This window comes from Pistacia vera, unplaced genomic scaffold, assembly GCF_008641045.1.
Source record: "Pistacia vera cultivar Batoury unplaced genomic scaffold, PisVer_v2 Contig630, whole genome shotgun sequence".
NCBI classification, from domain to species: Eukaryota; Viridiplantae; Streptophyta; class Magnoliopsida; order Sapindales; family Anacardiaceae; genus Pistacia; species Pistacia vera.
In genome coordinates, this window is record NW_022196480.1 from 295,739 (window position 1) to 317,975 (window position 22,237).

The 22,237-nt window shown below is 40.1% G+C and overlaps 1 protein-coding gene and 2 pseudogenes across 2 annotated transcripts; all 3 read right to left on the reverse strand.

Annotated features, from left to right (window-relative positions):
• Nucleotides 1-363: 363 nt before the first annotated feature.
• LOC116111252 lies at nt 364-11,396 on the reverse strand (annotated as a pseudogene).
• Nucleotides 11,397-12,202: 806 nt separating this feature from the next.
• On the reverse strand, nt 12,203-18,187 carry LOC116111260 (ABC transporter C family member 3-like). 2 transcript variants are annotated; one of them, XM_031397450.1, is made up of 10 exons: nt 15,696-18,187; nt 15,439-15,525; nt 14,710-15,354; nt 14,350-14,514; nt 13,742-14,036; nt 13,444-13,658; nt 13,056-13,361; nt 12,906-12,969; nt 12,574-12,813; nt 12,203-12,487 (listed from the first exon to the last, which is right to left on the reverse strand). In XM_031397450.1, the coding sequence occupies exons 1-10, from the start codon at nt 18,105-18,107 to the stop codon at nt 12,360-12,362; spliced, it is 4,557 nt and encodes a 1,518-aa protein (XP_031253310.1). In that variant the 5' UTR covers nt 18,108-18,187; the 3' UTR covers nt 12,203-12,359. The 2 variants fall into 2 exon arrangements, with proteins under 2 accessions (XP_031253310.1, XP_031253311.1); XM_031397451.1 differs by lacking the exons at nt 12,203-12,487; nt 12,574-12,813; nt 12,906-12,969 and having other exon boundaries at nt 13,164-13,303.
• Nucleotides 18,188-18,980: 793 nt separating this feature from the next.
• Nucleotides 18,981-22,010, reverse strand: LOC116111294 (annotated as a pseudogene).
• Nucleotides 22,011-22,237: the final 227 nt, after the last annotated feature.

The following is a 22,237-nucleotide window of genomic DNA, read 5'->3' on the forward strand; positions in this document are numbered from 1 at the left end:
GCCTTCTCTTTTTTAGTTTCTTGAATATATTGGTTCTCCTTTGATTTATCATAATATCATAGTTAGGTTTTTTTAGGTTTGAACACTGACCTTGCATGTAGAACGTGAGGAAGGGTATTAGAAATTATATTTGTCTAACATCGTCAAGTTGATAGGGTTATTATAATGTATATATGTGTGATTTGACTCCCTATTTCCTTGAACTAGTTTTTATGGATGAGTTTTACCTAAACCCATTTAATACCTTGCCTTTAGGAACTTACCACTTTGCCGTTATAATATTTATTGGCACATATATAGAGAAACCATGCTTTGCTTTATTAAGCATTTGATCAGAAACCATTACAGATTCAAGCTAAAATGGCTTTGCTTTATTAAGCATTTTATCAGCAAGTAGACGACAAAATCAAATTAAGAAGAATACTAGTGAACATATCTATACACCAGTAACTTTTAACTCTTATTGGATTGTGTTTTGCTAATTTGTGGCCTTCAATTTCCAGCTTAGTTCTCAAAACTGGAATTTGATCTGAGACTGTATTCTGCAACAAGTTGTGCAAATGATGATGACTTGTTCTCCAGCAACTTCGTTGGCGAATCATATTCCTCGATAAGTCCTACACAAGAACATTGAAAGCTCAATGATATTGGATTCTATGCCAAACATCGTATTTTAAAAGATCATACCAACCTTGATTTAGAAGCAGAACCATATCACTATCAAGAACAGAAGTTATGCGATGAGCGATTGTTATGACTGTGGAGTCAGAAAAGTGTTGCCGGAGAGTTTGTTGAATCAGATTATCAGTAGCAGTGTCAACTGATGCAGTAGCTTCATCAAGCACCAAGACCTTACTTTTCTTGAGTAGAACACGGCCCAAACATACCAACTGCCTCTGACCCATACTCCAGTTCTCTCCATTCTCAGTAACTGCAAAATCCAAATTACCATATACAATAAGATTCCTGTGCCTTGAACTCATACAATAGGAAGAAGGGACATACCTCTGGAATCTAGCTTCCCTTCTTTCTTTCTGACTTCATCTCCAAGTTGACACTTATCCAAAGCCTAAATCGTTTTAGAAAATGTTAGCAAATTCCGTGTTCAATTACAACGTCTAAACTACATTCTACAATAATATTAAAACCAACCTACCTCCCAAATTTGCTCATCTGTGTATTCATCAAGAGGGTCCAAATTGCTTCGAACAGTCCCTTCGAACATGGTTGGATCCTGTGGAATGATGCTTAGTCTTGACCGCAAATCATGAAGTCCAATTGATGAGATATTGATGCCATCTATCATAATCTGGCCAACTGCAGGTTCAATAGTCCGAAACAGTGTTTGAATGAGAGTTGTTTTACCACTGCCTGTTCTCCCTACAATGCCAGTTTTCATCCCCCCAAAAAGTGCATGTTAAACCTCGCAACACAAGTGGCAAGTGCGGGGCATAGCGAACCTATTCATAATCATAATCAAATGATCATGTGTACATGATAAAAGAATAGGAGCATGTGGTATAAACGAGTAAAATTACTTGCAGATCATTTTGCCAACTTCTCCATGGGATGGCCAAGAAGGGTCAGGCCGGCTTCCTTCTATTACAAGAGGTGGCTCACAGGAATACTACAATATGAAGCATTCTTTCGACCGATATAATCTTGTTCTCCAGATTGCAAAGATTCCATATTACAGCAGCTTGTATGTATTAAATTAAGTCCATATGTCACAGCTAGGCCCGCAATTGCTTTAGAAGGAGAAAGTGTTTAATGCTGTATACTATTGGTAGCGAGAAGAATAAGCGACAAAATGATAGGTGAACGGTTACCTGCATTAATGACACCATCCGGACAGAAATTAGGAGAACCAAGCAGGCAAATGTTATAGAACAGCACATCGATGCGGAAACATAGCCTTCCATTGCCCCAGCAACATGAAATTTGGGTCGAGAATATCCATCCATCATGTTCATATTTGTATTTTGAAACCTTGATTCTTGATCAAAGCTCCTGATGGTTGTTGACCCTGAAATTGTTTCTGCAAAATGTTGTATCACGGGAGCTTTGCATACTCCAACCAACCGCGAAAGTCTCTCTAGCTGAGGGAATGTAATTGCTGCACAATGAAAAGTTGTGAGATTATATGTCAACAAATTGTATGCTATAATAAGATATACTAATGTCACAATGAGTCTGTTAGACCTCCCATACTAAGGTCTATAAATCCAAGGGCAAAAGAAGGAATAAGAATAAAGAGGTGCTGGGTATGAGTTTGTTTTCAGGGGTTGAGGTGTGCTAAAAGTTGTTACGATTGTGGAGTCTGTTATGAGGCTGGACAGGTGGCTGGACAGGCTGTCAAGTCTGTTACAGAAGGGAATAACTTGCTTATAATGGGAAAGAGAGTGGGGTAGGATATAGATTTCTGAAATAGGTGGGAGGTCCCCAGCTCCTCAACTGCTGGGATTTATCAGTTGCTAAATTGCTTTGTTCTGTTCTTTCATTCAGTAGCTATTAATACAAATGGTCATTCAAATCATCTTTGCCTATTGCCTTGTGGTGTGTGTGTTGGTTGCCGTGAGCTTTGTGTTACAGGGGTTTCCAACAGATTGGTATCAGAGCAGGAATGGTCAAGTCGAAGATGGAAGGTAGAATGGAAACGTGGAAAAGAGATGAAGGCTGTGCAGGAAGATATGAGTTCAGTAAAAACAGATGTGGGAAGTCTTAAGGAGTACTTGATTGAAATGAGGAATTGATGAGGTTAGAGAGGAGAGGGATGAAACGAAACCATGAAAAGGGAGTCCTCACTCCAATGACGAGAAAACAGAACCCAGGAATGACCGAACCAGAACAGAAAACGTGGGGAAAGTGAGGAAGAAAAGAAAGGCCGAAACTGGAATTACCAATTTTCAGTGGAGAAGATCCCTTTGGTTGGACTTTCCGCTTCGATCGATACTTCACTCTAAACAAATTTGGATCATCAGAGATGGTGGAAGCCGCGGCAGTCTGTATAGGGTAGAGCATTGAATTGGTACCATGGATGGAGGGAGAGAACCTTTCAAAACATGGATGAGTTCAAGGCTGCTCTAATCACCAGATTCCGACCATCATTCCAAGCTCTGCGAACGAAGCACTGGTGGCGCTGAAACAGCACTCACCCGTGACTGAATATAGAGGAGTTTGAGTCCCATACAGCACCATTGAAGGATTTAGGGGAAGAATATTGATGGGATTATTTATTAATGGGCTTAGAGAGGAATAACGGGCTGAACTAAGAGTGTTAAGGCCCAGTTCACTACAAGAGAATTGAGCAGGCCCATCGTGTGGAAGAGAAAACTGGATCATGGATAAGTGTCGGCCCAAATCATTCAAGGCCCAAGTTTCCAGGGAAGGCTACTCACGCGTTTCCTACAGCCCAGATTTAAATCGGCCACATGGTGGTCCAATCCAGCAAAAGTACCCAGCAACCCAGATCCGACCCGACCCCCCTGTGCCCAACGCAACAAACCTCCAGATCCAAGCCAGATCGCATTGTCACGAACACCCGAAAGGAAAGAGAGATCACCGAAATGGCCAGCGCGAGTTTCCGAGGGGTTCGGAGGGGTTTCCGGCGGTTGTCTGAAGCAGATATCCAATACAAGAGAAAGAGGGCTGTGCTTCCGATGTGACGAAAAATTTGGGCCCAATCACCGCTGTCGAGCAAATCATACAGATACTACTGGTGTTAGACGACGACGACTCTGAGAAGAACGAAATCCCCACGGAAAATGAAGAAAATCACAGTCAAGAGGGAAACGACTTAGCCGCGTCCATGAACTCCATCGTGGGTTTATCATCAACAAGACTTTGAAGGTAAAGGGTCAATTGGGTCAGAGTGTGTGCTGGTTGACAGCGAGCTTCGCACACTTTATTTCTCTGAGCTGGTTGAAAAGCTGGGGATTGCAGTAGAAAAAGGGAAAATGTTTGGGTAATGGTGGGAAATGCGTAACTGTGAAAGAGAAAGGGTATGTCGGCATTACTTTGGATGTGCAGGGGATTCAGATTAAGCGGATTTCTTTCCCTTTGAACTCGGAGGAGCTGACATCGTTCTGGGTATCACTTGGTTGACTCATTAGGAGACGTCTGGGCTAACTGAAGAATTACGATGAGTTTTGAGGGTGTGGGATCAGAGTTAGTTTACAAGGGAATCTGTCCTTGGTGAAGGCACTGTCTCCCTAAAGTCCATGTTTCGGACCCTCAACCATAATGGGAGGAATTCTGGTAGAATGCTACTCTTGGGAAGAGTTGTCACGACCACAGAGGAGGAAGTCAGCCCAAGAGTTCGGCAGTTGTAATCGTTTAGACATCTTTTTGACCAACCCACCAAACTTCCCCACACCGCACCCTGACCACGCCATAAACCTTAAAGAAGGAGCACCAATCCCTAACATCCGCCCTTATCGGTATCCTTATTTTCAAAAAAGAGATTGAGAAGTTGGTGGAAAAATGTTACTGCCCGAATCATTCAGCCCAGCATCAGTCCGTTCGCCACCCGGTATTGCTGGTTAAGAAAAAGATGGAAGTTGGAGGTTTTGCGTTGACTACAGGGCTCTTACGCCATAACAATTCCGGACAAATTCCCATTCCCACCATTGAGAGCTGCTGGATGAATTAGCAAGGGCAAACTTTTCTCTAAACTCGATCTTCGATCAGGATACCACCAGATCAGAATCAGGACACAGATATTCCCAAGACAGCCTTTCGAACACATGACGGGTACTACGAGTTTCTGGTTATGCCGTTCGGCTTGACCAATGCCCCTCGACTTTTCAGTCTCTGATGAATAGCATATTTAAACCGGTTTTGCGTAGTTTGTGCTTGTTTTTTTTTGATGATATTCTGATTTACAGCCCCGACTTGGAATCCCACATCAAGCCACCTGCGGCACACTCTTAGGATCTGGATGAAACAAATGGTTGGAAATTTAAAAAAATGTTTGTTTGGACACAGAAGCTGGAATATCTGGGGCATCTAATTTCAGCCAATGGGTCGAGGCGATCCGCGAAAAATTGCCGCGATGGTTTCTTGGCCCACACCCACCAATGTGAAGAGTCTTCGTGGTTTTTGGGATTAACAGGTTATTATCGCAGGTTTGTAAAGGGATACCACCATTGCCCTTCGCTCACAACTTTGAGAAAAATTCCTTCAGTTAGACCAAGAAGCACAACAGGCCTTTCAGGCCTTAAAAGATGCCATGACATCAGTACCTGTTCTGGCAGCCCCGAATTTCAACTCTTCATTCGAGATTCACACAGACAGCCTCGGGTTCCGGAATAGGGGCTGTCTTAGTTCAGAACAAACGACCCATAGCTTACCTAAGTAAAGCCTTCTCCCCTCGCTAAACAGAAATCAGTTTATGAACGAGAGTTAATGGCCGTCGTGTTTGCGGTACACAAATGGAGTCCATACCTATTGGGCAGAAAGTTTATCATCCGCACAGACCAACGCAGCCTCCAGTTCCTCAAGAGTCAGCGGATTAAACCCCAGAACAGCAAAAATGGGTATCCAAGTTAATGGGATTTTCGTTCGATATTCACTACTGCCAGGAACCACTAATAAGGTTGCCGATGCTTATCCCGACGAGAAGAAGAACCAGAATTATCATCCTTGTCAGTGAGTCTTTTACAGAATTTGAAGAATTGACAATAAGCTCATCAAGACCCAAACACTTAGACAGATGATTCAGGATCTGGTTGTAGCACCCAATAGCCGACCAAACTACAGACTTCGCCATGGCTGTTTATTGTATAAGGACAGACTGGTTCTGCCAAAAAACTCTCGGTTCATCCAGAAATTGCTTGCTGAATTTCACTCAGCCCAACTGGTGGTCCACTCCGGCTTCTTCCGGACATATAAAGGGTAGCCAATATCGCTTATTGGGTAGGCATGAAGACGGATATCCAGAACTATGTAAAGTCTGCACCATAGTCAAGTCAATAACACTCAGCTTTGAAACCAGCCGGATTACTTCAGCCTCTTCCTACCCATGCAGGCATTTGATGACTTGACAATGGACTTCATTGGAGGACTCCCACGGCCAAGGGTTCGATACCATTCTGGTTGTAATTGACCGCTTGACCAAATATGGCCATTTTCTGCTCTTATCGCACCCGTATACAGCTAAGGAAGTGGCCCTACTGTTCATGAAAGACATAGTGAAGCTTCACGGGTTCCCTCAAACCATCATTACCGACAGAGACAAGACTTTTCATGAGTCAATTTGGGCAGAAGATTTTCAGAGTATCCGGGACAGCTTTGAAGTTTAGCCCAGCTTATCACCCTCAAACGGATGGTCAATCCGAAGTGGTCAACAGGTGTGTGGAGGCATATCTTCGCTGTTTTTGTAGCTCACAGCCCCGTCAATGGCCGAATTGGTTACCATGGGCTGAATTTTGGTACATACGCATATCATCGCTCTTACCAAGATGACACCGTTCAAAGCCTTGCATGGCCGTGACCCCCCGGTTCTCCTGAAATTCACAGACTACCCTTCCCAGGTTGCTGAAGTAAACCAACAGTCAGTGAGCAAATGCCATCATACAGGACCTTAAACACAACCTGGAAGTAGCACGGTCGCATGAAAACACAGCAGATCGACATCGCAGGAATGTCGTTCTCTCCAGAGATCCGTGTACCTGCGCCTACACCTCTACCGATTTAAATCTTTGGCCACAAGGTTGAATGAAAACTGAGTCCTAGGTTCTATGGACCTTTCCGGATCTTAATAAAATCGGTCAAGTAGCTTACAGGTTAGAACTACCCCGACAGCCCGCATTCACCCGGTCTTTCACGTATCTCAGTTGAAACACAGCCTACATAGCTCGTTCCTGTACAGCCTCTACCCCCTTTCTCACCGAGGACTTGTGCAGTTCAGCCAGCTAAGGTGCTGGTGTGAGGACTCTTATCGATGGCACTACAAGGTTCTCATTCGATGGCACGATCGCCCACTTTCGATGCCACATGGGAACCCTTGAGGTGATAACAGTCAATTCCCTCAATTTCACCTTGAGGACAAGGTGGCACTTCGAGGGGCGGGTATTGTTAGACCTCCCATACAAAGTCTATAAATCCAAGGGCAAAGAAGGAATAAGAATAAAGAGGTGTCGGGTATGAGTTTGTTTTCAGGGTTGAGGGGTGCAATAAAAGTTGTTAGTATGTAGAGTCTGTTATGAGGCTGGACAGGTGGCTGGACGGGCTGTCAATCTGTTACAGAAGGGAATAACTTGCTTATAAATGGGAAAAGAGTGGAGGGTAGGATATAGATTAATTCTGGAAATTAGGTGGGAGGTCCCCATCCCTCGAACTGCTGGGATTTATCATGTTGCAAATTGCATTTGTTCTGTTCTTTCATTCAGTAGCTATTAATACAATTGTCATTCAAATCTCTTTGCCTATTCCGTGTGTGTGGGTTGTTGGTTGCTGTGAGCTTTGTGTTACAGGGGGTTTCCAACAGAGTCTGAGACCGAATACAATCAAATTTCTATTAACACTCTCCCAAATGTTTTTGGAAAATCTATAACATAGAGATACAACACAGTACAATCATACCATCTACAACTAGAGCATCTGGTATTCATTGGAAAAATAAAATATTTTATCATAACAATCACGTGAGGTGATGCTAGATATTTGATATAAAGCCATGATTAGCATAATTTATAAGGGTTGATGAGAACACAAGGATTACCTGATACCATATGCAGGTAGAAATCACTGGTATAAAAACTATAAAAGCCTGCCAAGCGACCTGAGACATCACAATAATGATTGCTAGAAGCTGGATAATTCCGAAGGCAAAACCCCCGATTTGCATGGGAACGTTCATATCCACAGCACTTTGGTCAGTAGAAGCCTATAAGAAAAAATGCAGATTAAATGAGCAACTATTAATTACTTTGTATTAGTAGCTAAGATAGGCCAATATTGAGTGACTAAACCAATGAATTGTATAGTAACATAAATACACTTACTCTATTTAGAATTCGTCCACTTGGGGTTGCATCGAAGAAGGACATGGGGGCACGGAAAATGAACATATGCATTTTGTTAAACAGCAGACTGGCTGTTTTGTACCCAGTGGTTACAAGAAGTATGTTTCTGGAAAGCAAGCAAAAGGAACTTCCAATAGCCAAAATTACATACACAATTATTAGTGTAGAGCCCGCAACAGGAGGTTTCATTTCCTCTGACACCGGACTTGCCCAAGCAATCCAATAATTGCTGCCAATTTGAAAGGTCTGAAAGACAACCTGTGAAAGCAATATAAAGGGCACAAGAGCTCCTCCATATACAGTAGTGATATATTTCCAGTAAACTGAAAACCCAACTTTTCCTTTCTCTCTCTCTTCTTCCTGAACAAGCTGCCCTTTCGACTCAGCAACTTCATCTGATTTATCATTCTGAACATCTTTGTTTTCTTCTTTCATGACATCCCTGCTAGTGCTACTAGGGCCACCACCTTCTTCACTATTTTTTTCGGAAACTAGTCCTCCCTCCATGGAGTCAATTGTTGATAAAGCTTGCTTATGAGCACCCACAAGTTCCATAAAGTCGGTTCCTGAATTTAGAATGTCACTGTACTTTCCAGCCTGTGTAATCTTTCCATCTTTCATGACCTAATAAGGTTGAGTTCAAGGGTTAAGAAAGTGAGCAATGCACTTCAATGAGAGAAGAAATGCAAGTTATTTTTCTTACCAGGATTAGATCAGCTGCTGGTAAGAACTCCACTTGATGAGTTACATATATCACTGTTTTTGAACACAGAAGGGTCAGCAAAACTTCCTGTTACACAAAGAAAAGTACCAATTTAGTTTAGTGCGATGGCGATTCCAATAAGCCAATTTCGTAAGTACTGGCCATATTTTCATAAGTTCAGTTGCAAAAGTTAAAACTTCCACGAACTATAATGGCATTAGGATATGATTTTACCTTAAAGAGGTGAGATCCTGTATGAGCATCAACAGCACTAAAAGGATCATCAAACAGATAGATATCGGCATCTTGGTAGAGAGCACGTGCAATCTGTATTCTTTGCTTCTGTCCTCCACTCAAATTGATCCCCTCCTCCAATAACTGTCTGATCACCAAAAGAGAGGATTTCCAAGTCTTTTCAAGGAACACGCATCAAGAACTCTGCATAACTTACTCTGTCCATCCCTTACCAAATAAAATGTTTTCTTGAATCGTGCCATTGTATCCATGGCGATAGCAACATAGGCCTTTGCACCACACAACCTAAGGATACCGAAACTTGGGTATTTCTCCTAAAACACAAGAAAGTAAGCTTGACTTGCCTGAGCCAATGTTCCACAAACTGCGACTCATGCCATGAAACACCTTCAAATTTATATTTTAGTGTTTGATTAGGGGACGTAAGATCCCAAGAAAAGTTCCATCAATTATCTCCAATGCTGTGTCAGAACAACCTCTTTGCTGCCTCTCAACAACATCAGACTGCAAGTCATCAAGACGAAGGAATGATGCAATTCATCAAGGGAAACTTGGTCTGAATTATCATTGAAATGTGTCAGGTAAAGCATACATTGGGACTTGAAGAATCCTGAAAGTTGCAATTGCAGATAAAAATTCCCAGACGACAGTGGGATCCTAATATCATACAAGCACCGAAAGTCGTTACAGACAGAAAACTGGAGGCATTCCAGAAGATGAAATTGGCCATTGCTGTACAGAAAAGGTTTTTCAACCATCCAGCTCGCTCTTCCTGAGCTCGATAATCTTCGACAAAAATTTCATTTCCCACCCTGGAGCTTGAGAATTCTCATTCCTCAAAATTCAGAAGTCGCTTTCAATCTTTTATCTTTTGATTCCATCAATTTCTTGAAACTTCTCTTGCATTCTCCAAAACGGAAAATTTACCACATAACAATTATCGCTGCAAAGACTGTAGCAAACGATGCTAGCCCAAGATTTTAACAAGATCAGAAAGGCCAAACCAACTTGCACGATCGCCAGCCATGGATCATGTATGTACCAGATGAAGTCACCAAGTCTTCTCAGCATCAACAGTCATGAAATTAATGATTTCCCCACTGGTGTGGCCCTGCAAGCTTGACACGAAAGCGTCAAACCCTTATTGTAGACCATGCAATAATGACTGCTCGGAACCTAACTCGACCGCAGCCGTCCAACTAAAGACCAGTGCCTCCGGGAGAGGCACTCCACAAGCTTTGCAACAAAAAAAGCAGAAACCAAAATATATCCCTCATGTTCAAAATCCTGCTTCCCATTGAGGTATTGGACGAAAGTGTCAATAAGGAATGGACCAACATATGTGGCTGACGTGTATGCAAGAGCTAGAAAAGCTGTCGAAAGCATGTCTTTCCAAAAAAAGAAAAACAGTGCCTTCACAAGCGCTAGAGAGGTCACTCCGCTTCCCGTACCACACTCTGCCTCAAGCTTATTTCTGAAAGTCGGAAAGGCCCCAACTACACTATCTCTGCTATCTAATTGAGGGACATCCTCAAGGTCTAAAGTTTTCTTATTGCCGTCAGCAATTAGAGTACCCATCCAAGAGAAGGTAAGAATACTAATTAGACTAGCATTTGAGTAAGGGGTCACTTTATCAGAACCTTTGGGCTTAATTGGTGACACTACATCTTCACTAGCAGTATTACCATCCAAAAGGGGTTCTTGAAGAAGGATGGCATCTTCACCCTCATGTTTCCCCAAAAACCCCACATAACAGAAAAACAGCCCAGTGATAACAGAGACAACATCAGACACTACATATTGAATTGGTACAGAAACTTGATTGTTGTAAAGAACAATGTGAATGACAAGACAATAACAAGAAACAGACATGTAAAAACCCCACCAGACCCTCAACAGATAAGGGAACCTTTTTTTTCCTGAATTGAAGAACTGTGTATGCAAATACACAGAAATTGCACCCCAACCAAGTGTCCTAAGAACTAAATCAAAAAGGGTCACCAGTTTATCATCAGACCAATCATTTCTATACCAGTAGAAGTAACTTAACAAACACAACACAAAATTAAACGCTGAAACACCTAAACAACAAAACAAAGTTTTCTTATACCACGAAACCCTTCTGTTCTTAACCCTCTCCTTTGACTCTTCAGTACTGTCATGACCAACGCGCACTTTCAGTTTCCCGCAAACCAAAGACACAAATAACACAAGTAACAAAACTAAGTGCAATGAAGCAGGGAACCCATGTATGAAAATGGGTTTAAGAAGAAAACCAGTGCCTGCATCCATTAGAGAAGATGAGTGCATGAAGAAAGTTAACAAAACATGGTTTATTGAATAAAAAAGCTTCATTTTTTTCTGGGTTGGGAAACAAATTCATGTATGTTGAGATAACTTTGAACAAGAAGAGTTAGTATCCCTCCATATAATCTTATTTTTTCCTATTCTTTTCCGATTTTCCCTATAAAAAATAAACTTTAATAATTGAATCCTCGATTGTTGTAATTTCCAAACATCTCTTTCTAAAAGACAATTTACTTTATTAATTTTTTCAGTAAAATAATTGAGGCTTTAGCATTAACATGTACAGAATATCTAAGCATCTCCGAAAATTAGACAAGCACGAGCTTTGGAAAAAATGACACCATGCCTGCATTTGTCCAGAGGGAAAAGTACTTCTCCCACAAGTTGACTTAGAAGACTTTGACCTGGCCCAAGTTTCGCTCGCACTCTGGTCTGTTGACTTAAATATGGTCACAAGATCCCTAACTTTCCCAAATCAAACGCGAGATTTCTCAAATCAATTGGTGATGGGTAATACAGCATTGGCTCTATCAACAGTTCTAGAGGCCTTGTGGGCCAGCCGCCTCATCTGCCGTGGTGAGGCCTCCTCTGTCGACAGTAACACCACCTAGAAAGTCAATGCTACCACCATGGCGTGACCTCCACGGTTGTTGACAAGTGCCTTTTTTCTGGATATTTTGGTTTGAGTGGTTTATGATTGCGCATTGTTATCTATTTGACTGATATTGTTTTGTAGATTGATTTTAGTTACTTCAATTGATGTTAGATAACTGAGTACCTGGAAAACTTGTAGAGGCCCAACAGCAGTGACAAAGAACTACACCATGTTGTTAAATAGAAAACATCGGCGCCACAATTGGATTTGATTAGATTCATTTTCTTTATTTAGCATTTGATGTGCAACTCAGTGCAAGTATATTACAATATCAAAGGAAGTTTATTAGTGAGCACAATCACTAATATTAGAGTCCTAAATTACATTTATAACCGCTAATTAACTCGCTCACCTGGATACTACCATTATTTACTGTAGAACATTGTTAACATACAACAGTAACTGGAGGACTTCAGTTTCCAGATAAATGCGTATCAGAACTAGAATTTGACCTGAGACTGTATTCTGCAACAAGTTGTGCAAATGATGATGACTTGTTCTGCAACAACTTCGTTGGCGAATCATATTCCTCGATGAGCCCTACACCAGGACATGGAAAAGTCAATAATCTTTTGTGATAATGGAATTTATGTCATGAACATCAAACTCAACATAACCATAGTAACCTTGATTTAGAAGTAGAACCATATCACTATTAAGAACAGAAGTTATCCGGTGAGCGATTGTTATGACTGTGCAGTCAGAAAAGTGTTGTCGGAGAGTTTGCTGAATCAGATTATCAGTAGCAGTATCAACAGATGCAGTAGCTTCATCAAGCACCAAGACCTTACTTTTCTTCAATAGAACGCGCCCAAGACACACCAACTGCCTCTGACCCATACTCCAGTTCTCTCCATTCTCAGTAACTGCAAAACCCATATAATACAATCAGAATCCTGTGCCTTGAGTAAGAATAATTTTACTACAATTCATACCATAGAAAGAAGAAGAGACATGCCTCTCGAATCTAGTTTTCCTTCTTTCTTTTTAACTTCTTCTGCAAGTTGGCACTTATCCAAAGCCTAAAACCATTTAAATACATATTAGCTAGCCATATTTAATTACCAAGTATAAACTTCATTCTACTATCAAATTAAAATCAAACCACCTCCCAAATTTGCTCATCTGTGTATTCTTCAAGAGGATCCAAATTGCTTCGTACAGTCCCTTCAAACATGGTCGGATCCTGTGGAATGATGCTTAGCCTTGACCGCAAATCATGAAGTCCAATTGATAAGATATTGATGCCATCTATCATAATCTGGCCAGTTGCAGGTTCGACAATCCGAAACAGTGTTTGAATGAGAGTTGATTTACCACTGCCAGTCCTCCCTACTATGCCAGTTTTCATCCCTCCCGAAAAAGTGCATGTTAAACCTCGCAACACAAGTGGCAAGTGTGGAGCGTAGCGAACCTATGTCATAATCATAATCAAAATGATCAGGTGTACGTGAGAAAAGAATAGGAGCATGGTAGTATAAAGCAAGTAAAATTACCTGCAGATCCTGTATGCTAAATTCTCCATGGGATGGCCAAGAAGGGTCAGGTCGGCTTCCTTCTATTACAAGAGGTGGCTCACTAGGAATACTACAGTACTGAAGCATTCTTTCGACTGATATAATCTTGTTCTCCAGACGGCAAAGGTTCCATATTGCAGAAGCTTGTAACATATTAAGATTGAGCCCATATGTCACGGCTAGGCCCGCAATTGCTATATAAGAGAAAAAGTTTGTTTAATGCTCTATACTATTGTAGCAAGAAGAATAGCCAATGATATGATAGATGAACCAACACCTGCATTAAGGACGCCGTTCGGCACAGAAATTAGGAGAACCAAAGAGAAGGCAAATGTTATCGAAGACAGCATATCCAGGTGGAAGCACAGCCATTCCATTGCACCAGCAACATGAAAATTGGGTCGAGAATATTCATCCATCAATTTCATATTTGTGTTTTGAAACCTTGATTGTTGATCAAAACTCCTAATGGTTGTTGACCCTGAAATTGTTTCTGCAAAATGTTGTATCACTGGAGCTTTGCATACGCCAACCAACCGCGAAAGTTCTCTAGCTGAGGAAATGTAATATTGCTGCACAATGAAAAATTGTGAGAAATTATTTTTCAAAAAATGGGTAAACTGCAAGATAGTATACTAATGTCACAATGAGTGTGAGACTGAACACAATCATATTTCTATTAACAATTCCTGCAAATGCTTTTGGAAGATCTATTACTTAGAGATATAACACAGTACAATCATATCATCTAAAGCATCTAATATCCATTGGGAAAAAAATATACAATAAGAATAATGACACCGAAAACATGTGGTGATACTAAATATTTGATATAAAGCGATGATTAGGATAATTTATGAGAATTGGAGAGAACAAAAAGATTACCTGATACCATATGCAGATGGAAAGCACTGGAATAAAAACTAAAAAAATTTGCCAAGCAACCTGAGACATCACACTAATGATTGCTAGAAGCTGGATCATATTGAAGGCAAAACCCCCAATTTGCATGGGAATGGTCAAATCCACAGCACTTTGGTCGGTAGAAGCCTATAAGAGCAAAAACAGAAAAAATGAGCAAATATTCATTACTTGGAATAATTTTGACAAAAACAAAAATTAAGAGAACAAAAAAAGGTTAAGGTAAATCCTATCTTTAGCTAACATATTCATAATAGAAATCCAAATACAGTAGTATTGAATTGCTTTAGCCAATGAATTATATGGAACATAAATTTCACTTACCCTGGTCAGAATTCGTCCACTAGGTGTTGCATCAAAAAAGGACATGGGGGCCCGGAAAATGCACATATGCATTTTATTGAAGAGCAGAGTGGCTGTTTTGTACCCAGTCGTTACAACAAGTATGTTTCTGGCAAGCAAGCAAAAGGAACCTCCAATAGCCAAAATTACAAACACAAGTATTAGAGTAGAGCTCCCAACTGGAGGTTTTACATCCTCAGACACTGGTGATGCCCAAGCTATCCAATAATTGCTGCCAATTTGAAGGGTCTGAAAAAGAATCTGTGCGAGCAATATAAAGGGCACAAGAGCTCCTGCATATATAGCTGTGATATATTTCCAGTACACTGAAAACCCAACTTTACCTTTCTCTCTTTCTTCTTCCTGAACAAGCTGCCTTTTCGACTCTGCAACTTCATCTGATTTATCATTCTGAACATCTTTGTTTTCTTCTTTCTTGACAACCTCAGTAGTTCTATTTGGGCCACTGCTGTCCTCGATAATTTTTTCGGAAACTAGTCCCTCCTCCATTGAACCAATTGCTAATAAAGCTTGCTTATGTGCACCCACGAGTTCCATAAAGTCGGTTTCTGAATTTAGAATGTCACGGTATTTTCCAGCTTGCACAATCTTTCCATCTTTCATTACCTAATAAGGTATAAGTGAAGTTAGTAGGTTAAGAAAGTGAGCAATGTAGTTCACTAAGAGAAGAAATGCAAGGCATTTTGCTACCAAGATCTGATCCGCTGCTGGTAAGAACTCCATTTGATGAGTTACATATATCACCGTTTTGGAACACAGAAGGCCCATCAAAACTTCCTGTTACACAAAGAGAGGGACAAGTTTAGTTTAGTGCAATAGTTTGTATGGATATTTAATAATCATAATAAACTCAAATGAATCAGAGCCATAAGTAGTGGCCATATTTTAAGTTAATTGGGGAAGTTAAAACTTGTATTAAATATAATGACATTAGGAAATGATTTTACCATAAAGAGGTGAGATCCTGTATGAGCGTCAACAGCACTAAAAGGATCATCAAACAGATAGACATCGGCATCTTGGTAGAGAGCGCGTGCAATCTGTATTCTTTGCTTCTGTCCTCCACTCAAGTTGATTCCTCTCTCTCCAATAACTGTCTGATCACCAAAAGAGAGGATTTCCAGGTCCTTTTTCAGGCAACATGCCTCAAGAACTCTGTCATAACTTTCTCTGTCCATCTCTTTACCAAACAAAATGTTCTCTTGAATTGTGCCACTTTGTATCCATGGTGATTGAGCAACATAAGCCTTTGTACCACACAACTTAAGGATACCGGAAATCTTGGGTATTTCCCCTAAGATACAAGAAATTAAGCTTGATTTACCTGAGCCTACTGTTCCACAAACTGCGACCTTCATACCATGAGACACCTTCAAATTTATATCTCTCAGTGTTTGATTAGGGGATGAAAGATCCCAAGAAAAGTTCCCATCAATTATCTCCAATGATGTATCAGAATTACCTCTTGGCAGCCTCTCAACAACATCAGACTGCAAGTCATCCATACGGATGAAAGATGAAATTCTATCTAGGGAAACTTTAGTCTGAATTATCATTGAAATTGTGTCAGGTAGAGCATATATTGGTACTTGAAGAATCCTGAAAGTTGCAATAGCAGATAAAATCTTCCCAGATGAAAGTGGGATACCTAAAATCATACAAGCACCAAATGTGACTACAGACAGAAAACTGGGGGCAGACCAGAAGATAAAACTGGCCATAGCTGTACAATAAAGATGTTTTTTCAACCATCCAACCTCACTCTTCCTTAGCTCAGTAATCTTAGACAAAAACTTCATTTCCCATCCCTGAAGCTTGAGAATTCTCATGTTCCTCAAAATTTCAGAAGTTGCTTTCATTCTTTTATCTTTTGATTCCATCAACTTGTCTTGAAACTTCTCTTGCATTCTCCAAAATGGAAAATTTACCACCATAACAACTATAGTTGCAAAGACTGTAGCAACCGATGCTAGCCCAAGATTTTTATACAAGATCAGAAAGGCCAAACCAACTTGCACGATCACCAGCCATGGATCATGTATGTACCACATGAAGTCACCAAGTCTCTCAGCATCAACAGTCATGAAATTAATGATTTCCCCACTGGTGTGGTCCTGCATCGCTTGAGATGAAAGTGTCAAACTCTTATTGTATACCATTGCAATAATGACCGCTCGGACCCTAACTCCGACCTGCTGCAACCGAAAGATCCATTGCCTCTGGGCGAGACACTCCACAAGCTTTGCAACAAAGAAAGCAGAAACCAAAACATACCCCTCATTTTTATATTCCTGCTTCCCATTCAGGTATTGGACAAAAGTGTCAATGAGGAATGGGCCAACATATGAGGATGACGTGTTTACAAGAGCTAAGAAAGCTGTCAAAAGAATGTCTTTCCATGCTAAGAAGAACAGTGCCTTCACTAGTTTGAGTCTAGTCATTCCACTTCCTGTACCACACTCTGCCTCGAGCTTATTTCTGAAAATTGGAAAGGCCCCAACTACACTATCACTGCTATCTAATTGAGGGATATCCTCAAGGTCTAAAGTTTTCTTATTGCCATCGGCAATTAGAGAACCGATCCAAGAGAAAGTAAGGATACTAATAAAACTAGCTTTTGAGAAAGGGGTTACATTATCAGATCCTTTGGTCTTAATTGGTGACACTACATCTTCACTTGCACTGTTTCCATCCAAAAGGGGCTCTTGAAGAAGAATTGTTTCTTCACCCTCATGTTTCCTCAAAAACCCCACATAGCAGAAAAACAGTCCAGTTATAACAGAGACAACATCAGACACTACATATTGAATTGGTACAGTAACTCGTTTGTTGTAAAGAACAATGTCAATAACAAGACAATAACAAGAAATAGACATGTAAGAACCCCACCAGACCCTCAATAGAAAAGGGAACTTTGGTTCACCAGAATTGAAGAACTGGGTATGCAAATAAACAGAAATTGCACCCCAACCAAGTGTTCTAAGCCCTAAATCAAAAAGGGCCACCAGTTTATCATCAGACCACCCATTTCTATACCAATAGAAGTAACTCAACAAACAGAGCACAAGATTAAACACTGAAACACCTAAACAACAAAACAAAGTCTGCTTATACCACAAAACTCTCTTACTCTTGTTAAACCGGTCCTTTGACCCTTCATTGCTTTGATCAACACTTACTTTCAGATTCTTGCAAACCCAAGAGATAATTAACAAGAGTAACAAAACTAAGTGTAATGAAGCAGAAAACCCATGCAAGAAAATGGGTTTGAGAAGAAAACCAGTACCTGCATCCATTAGTGAAGATGACTGAGTGAAGAAAGGGAAGGAAACATGCTGTATTTGGTAATGAGGCTCCATCCTTTTTGGGTCACAATTGAATTTTTTGTATGTTGGGATGAGTTAGAACAAAAAGATTTAATATGCCCTTACAGAATCATCTTTTTTTCATATGTTTTTGAATAAGATAAAGTAAACAAAAATAATTTAATCCTTGATTCTTGTGGACGCTTTTTTCTCAAAGACAATGACTTCATTGACTATCGCTGACTCATAACTCTAAAGTATGACTTTTTCGATAAAATATGGAGCTTTTGGATTAACTTGTAATCATGCCAACGGAAAGATTAGTAATGTCACAAAATATCTTGGCATCATAGAAACTAGAAAGTTTGTCAAGCACGAGTTTTGGAGAAAATGATACCATGCATTCATTTGTACAGGGGGGAAAATACCATACACTCACAAGCTATCCTTCGATTCGAAGACTTTGACCTCGTACAAGTTGACTTGAACTCTGAGCTAACTCAAATATAGTTACAAAATCCCCAAGTCCCTAACTTTCTCAAATCAATTGTTGAGGGATAATGGTATCTGTAGATTCCCTTGGGGGCCAGCCGCCTCATCGTGGCGTAGTGAGCAAGGCCATGCTGCAACCGTGATGTGACCTCCACAGTTATTGACAAATGCTTTTTTTCTTTCTTTTTTGGTATTTTCATTTGGGTGGTTTGTGATTAAGCAATTGTTATTTGGTTGGTGGGTTTTGAGCTAAATTTGTTTGGGTTGAAATTTTTGTTATTTGCATACCTATTTCGTTACTTCAGGTGAACAGAAGTATCAATTGCTATTTCTTGTTTTTCTCTTTGTTTTTTGCTTGTTCTTTGGCCAAACAAACAAATACTACATTGTTAACATACACCAGTTAACTTTTGGCCTTCAGGCTTCAGTTTCCAGCTAACTTCTCATCGGAACTGGAATTTGACCTGCAACAATTTGTGCAAGTGATGATGATTTGTTCTCTAGCAACTTTGTTGGCGAATCATATTCCTCGATGTGTCCTACAACAAGACAATGAAAGCTCAATAACATTTTATGATGATGGATTCTATGCCAAAAACAGTAAATTACCTGACCATTAACCTTCATTTAGAAGCAGCACCATATCACTATCAAGAACAAAAGTGATCCAATGTGCAATTGTTATGACTGTGCTTTCAGAGAAGTGTTGCCGAAGAGTTTGCTGAATCAGATTATCAGTAGCAGTGTCGACGGATGCAGTAGCTTCATCAAGCACCAAGATCTTACTTTTCTTGAGTAGCACACGCCCAAGACAAACCAACCGCCTCTGACCCAAACTCCAATTCTCTCCATTCTCAGTAACTGCAAAATCCAAATTACCATGTACAATAAAATTCCGTGCCTTGATTTAGTTTTTTTTTAACTGAAACTCGTAAAATAGAAAGAAAAAACATGCCACTGGAATCTAACTTCCCTTCTTTCTTTCTAACTTCATCTCCAAGTTGACGCTATCCAAAGCCTGAAACTATTTTCGAAAATGTTGGAAAATTCTATGTTTGATTACCAAGTCTGAACTTCACTCTCCAAACAAAATAAAAGCAACCCACCTCCCAGATTTGCTCATCTGTGCGGGGTGTAGTCACAACCAGTAGCGGATCCAGGAATTTCTTTTAGGGTGGGCCAAAATAAAAATTTATTATACATTACTATTTTTGTCCATTAATATTTTTTTTAGGGTGGGCCAAAATATATAAATTTACATATTAATATTAAAAAAAAAAAATTTGAGGGTGGGCAAAAAGTGGCTGGATCCGCCACTGGTCACAACTATAAAATCATATGCGCATGACAAATGAATATCAATCATGGTAGTAGAAGACACTGTTTTAAAACTCGGCCCAACTCCGGTTTAATGGGTTGGATTGGGAACAGGGGTATTTACCAGGCCGGTCACACCTCTAACATTTTTTGGTGTGTTTGTTTTAGTATTTAGAATAGTATTTTTAAAATGGTTAGGGTGTGTTTGGTTTATTATTTTGAAACTTTTTAGAATAATATTTTGAAAAAAGTTAAATTTGATGGGTATTACGATGTAGAATTTGAAAATTAACAAAAAGACCCTCTATGTTTGTTTATTTACTAAACACCCCTATAATAAAATATTGAAAATTAACAAAAACACCTCAACCCATCTATTGAATACCGACAGCTGGCCACCACCATCGAAGGGTGGCTGGAGTTGCCGTATTGGAGCACGACCGGCTAGATCTGGTCGGTTGTACGCCGATATGGCCATTGATCGCATTTGGTCATCAACGATGGCCAAAGATATAGTTGTCGTTGATGACTGGCTATAGCCAAAGATCTGGCCTTTTCTGGCCAAATCCACGGTGGATCTGGCTAGAAAAGGCTAGATTAGCGCACCACCAGCCAGATTAATCGATAGTGTACCATTATACCAGATTCCAGAAAGTTTCTAGCTGTGGTGGCCGAAATCTAGCAAATGTGGGTTACTGAGATGTTTTTGTCAATTTCTAAAAATTTTTTTAAGGGGTGTTTAGTTAAATTAACAAATTTAGGGGGTTTAAAAAAATTAAATAATATAGAATAATATTTTGAGAATAAGAGAATAAATGTGTATTTTGGATAGAATAGATAATAGAATACTGAAAAATTGTGTACCAAACGGGCCCTAAGAGTTGGGTGGGAATAACGATATAAGATTTAAAAATTAACAAAACACCCCTTAAGTTTGTTAATTTACTAAACACCCATGTAATAAAAACATTAAAAATTATAAAAATACCCCCATCCACCCACTAAATATCGGTAGCCGACCACCAACGTCGGAGGGTGGCCGAAGTCGTCTATCGGCGCATTCTAGCTAGATCCACTGCGGATTTGGCTGGAAAAGGCTAGATCTACGGCTAGATCTAGCCATTGACGGTAAGATCTGGCTGCGTTTGGTCATCAACGACAGCCAAAGGTATGGTTGATGTTGATGATCGACGACAGTTATATCTTGGCTGTCGTTGACGACTAGCTACGACCAAGATCTGGCTATCAACAGCCAGATCTTTGGCCGTAGATCTGACATTTTTCGGCCAGATCTATAGTAGATTTGGCTGAAAAATGCTATATCGGTGCACCACTGACTAGATCCAATCGGTAGTGCACCACTGGTTAGATCCAATCGGTAGTGCGCCATTGTATCAGATTTCGGCTACCTTCTGACAGTGTTGGCCGAAATCTGATAAATGTGGGTGGTGGGGGTGTTTTTGTTAATTTTTAAACTTTTTTGGGGATGTTTAATTAAATTAACAAACTTAGAAGATTTAAAAATAATTGAATAAAATATAATAGTATTTTCATGATAGAAACAAATGTGTATTTTGAAAATAGTAGGAATATGATAAGAGAAAATAAACAAATGGACTTTTAAGTTTTAACCTGGTTTGACCCGCGGTTGGACCGAAGGAACGGTAGAGAACCTCCGGTCCAACCGGTCTGTTGAAAAAAACCGGGTCAGTTCAAATGAAAATCTTCGTTCTTCTGTGTTCAAGCTTCATTCTTCACCTTCAATCTTGATTCTTCGCGCCGTTGANTTCGAAAATGTTGGAAAATTCTATGTTTGATTACCAAGTCTGAACTTCACTCTCCAAACAAAATAAAAGCAACCCACCTCCCAGATTTGCTCATCTGTATATTCTTCAAGAGAGTCCAAATTGCTTCCTATAGTGCCTTCAAACATGGTTGGATCCTGAGATATGATGCTTAGTCTTGACCATAAATGCAGTCCAACTTAGGAGATATTGATGCCATCTATCATAATCTGACCAGCTGCAGGTTCAACAATCCGGAACAACATTTGAATGAGAGTTGATTTACCACTGCCTGTTCTGCCTATTGTGCCAGTTTCATCCCTCCCAACAATGTGCATTTTACACCTCGCAGCACAAGTGCCATGCGTGGGGTGTAGTCATAACTATAAAGATCATATGCGCTTGACAAATGAGGTATCAATCATGGTAGTATAAAACACTGTTTTAAATCTCGGCCCAACTCCGGTTTAATGGGTTGGATTACCAGCCGGTCACAGCTCTAACATTTTTTGGTGTATTTGTTTTAGTATTTAGAATAGTATTTTTGAAATAGTTAGAGTGCGTTTGATTCATTATTTTAATATTTTTTAG

What these genes read in the sequence shown, in the direction of transcription:
- LOC116111260 (XM_031397450.1), bottom strand. Translation starts at nt 18,107, where the DNA reads ATGGAGCCTCATTACCAAATACAGCATGTTTCCTTCCCTTTCTTCACT. An exon ending in GTGGACGAATTCTGACCAGG is followed by an intron (nt 14,515 to 14,709) that starts GTAAGTGAAATT and finishes TTGCTCTTATAG; the next exon opens with GCTTCTACCGACCAAAGTGC. An exon ending in TTAGCATACAGGATCTGCAG is followed by an intron (nt 13,362 to 13,443) that starts GTAATTTTACTT and finishes ATTATGACATAG; the next exon opens with GTTCGCTACGCTCCACACTT.